The 1,777-nt window shown below is 38.6% G+C and overlaps 1 protein-coding gene across 2 annotated transcripts in view; it reads right to left on the bottom strand.

Moving 5' to 3' along the window:
- The window catches only part of clic5a (chloride intracellular channel 5a), an 8,629-nt gene extending 7,075 nt beyond the window's left edge, over positions 1 to 1,554 (bottom strand). For both annotated transcript variants that reach the window (XM_014010640.1, XM_014010641.1), the window contains exon 1: positions 1,157 to 1,554. In XM_014010640.1, coding sequence (XP_013866094.1) covers positions 1,157 to 1,213 — 57 coding nt within the window. In that variant the 5' untranslated portion in view covers positions 1,214 to 1,554. The remainder of the gene's footprint in view (positions 1 to 1,156) is intronic.
- Between the last annotated feature and the right edge of the window lie 223 nt (positions 1,555 to 1,777).

The following is a 1,777-nucleotide window of genomic DNA, read 5'->3' as shown; positions in this document are numbered from 1 at the left end:
ACACACACACACACACACACACACACACACACACACACACACACACACACACACAGATGATACAAACACGTGTCTCATAAACATCATTTTTGGGGACCTTTTCCCTGACTCTTCTCAACACTATGGGGACATTTTGCGTTACAAGGACCAAAGCTCTACGAAGGCACTGAGAGTACAAAGCTCTGCGAAATACCTACACAGTCCACATTCACTGAAACACGTTTTTGCGTCTGTGTGTGCAAAGCTGCGACCTGACACTGCAACAAGACACCGAGTCCTACATGAATAATCCACACGGCTCATTTAGCCGCCTCGCTGCCCATTCAAACCTCTGTTTCTGACACTAAAACAAATACACGAGTTATGGAAGCCATGCAATTTTAATGTCCTGCTTCATTTTGGTCTGTCAGTCAAACAAACTTTAACTTTATCTGATATATCTTTTTGTATCTCCATGTAAAACACTACTGTTAAAATCTCATGCACAGAAAAAAAAAACATTTTTCCATTCCTCTTTGCCTACTTTGGTTCAGTCGTTTCAATAAAATTTGCAAAAGTCTGTGAAATTGCCAATTAATTTTGTTAACRTTTTGAATCACCTCTTAAAGTGACCCTCTTAACAATATCACATAGAAAACATTTTTAATAGTCAGTGCAAAAGGTTGCCAAAAAAATGTTGTTCCAGACCTGGTCATCAGATCTTAAAGACCTGAAAGAGTCTRAACTGAGTCTTGAGATAATAATATAATCTGTTGTTTTAATCTACATCTGTTCTTATTGGCACACATAAGCATCGCCATGCTCAACTACAAACACATACCAGTCTGTACTGGCTGATAACCTCAGACTATTTAAAGTTCTCAGATCTGAAAAGGACCCCAGAAATAATTCAGTGGGACAGAAAAAGAGAGAGATTGTCGGTGCACGTGGCGTGGGGTATCAAGTTAACACATGGAAAAATCTGCACTCAACAACAACAACAACAACAAGACACGCATGTGCTTAAAGGAGCCACACTTAAAACACACATTTGACACAAGATTTTAGTCATTATACAGTGTTTTTTTTATACATAAAAGTAAAAACAATCCAAGACAATATTTTGAGCTGTTTTATAAAAAGATAGCAGATATTATACACACTTAAAGAAGCCCACCTTGACAAATAATTCGATATCGGGGTCCTTGTCCTCCTCGGCTACAGAATCAGTCATGGTCAAGAAAAAATAAACTCTTTTCTTCAGTGAGCTTTGTTTAAGCAGCTCAAGTAAGAGTTTGAGTTAGTTTGGCCTGTGTGCTGGTGAGAACTGTCTCAGTTTGCAGCAGATTCCACTGTTTGGTTCCGTCTGTTCTCTCAGAGTATCCGCTCAGGGAGTGTGACAGTGGCAAGGAGAGGAGGTGGGGGTGTGTTTGGCAAAAATGAAAATTAAAAAATAACCCCCTCAGTGGTGGGGTACTAGAATCAGTAACGTAACGAGGAAACACTTTGTCACCTGAGGGGGGCTTTATGTTTCCCCCCTTCTTACAATGACTCAGAATGTTTGAGTCATGCAGAGTCACGGTCACCTCCTGATACTCAACAACACCCATGTGCAGTRTTGTATAAAGTACCTCAAWGTGATACTWGAGTAAAAGTGCAAGTATCATCATGAAAATACTTTGGTAAAAGTTRAAGTCTTCTCTAAAAATATTACTTGAGTAAAAGTCTTAAAGTATCTGATATTTTTGTACTTTACTATCAAAAGTAAATTTCTGACACAGAATCTTAAGTATTAAAA

The sequence above is a fragment of the Austrofundulus limnaeus genome, unplaced genomic scaffold (assembly GCF_001266775.1).
Source record: "Austrofundulus limnaeus strain Quisiro unplaced genomic scaffold, Austrofundulus_limnaeus-1.0 Scaffold72, whole genome shotgun sequence".
NCBI lineage: Eukaryota > Metazoa > Chordata > Actinopteri > Cyprinodontiformes > Rivulidae > Austrofundulus > Austrofundulus limnaeus.
The sequence above is the reverse complement of the archived record's forward strand: the minus strand, read 5'-3'. Positions and strand labels throughout refer to the sequence as shown.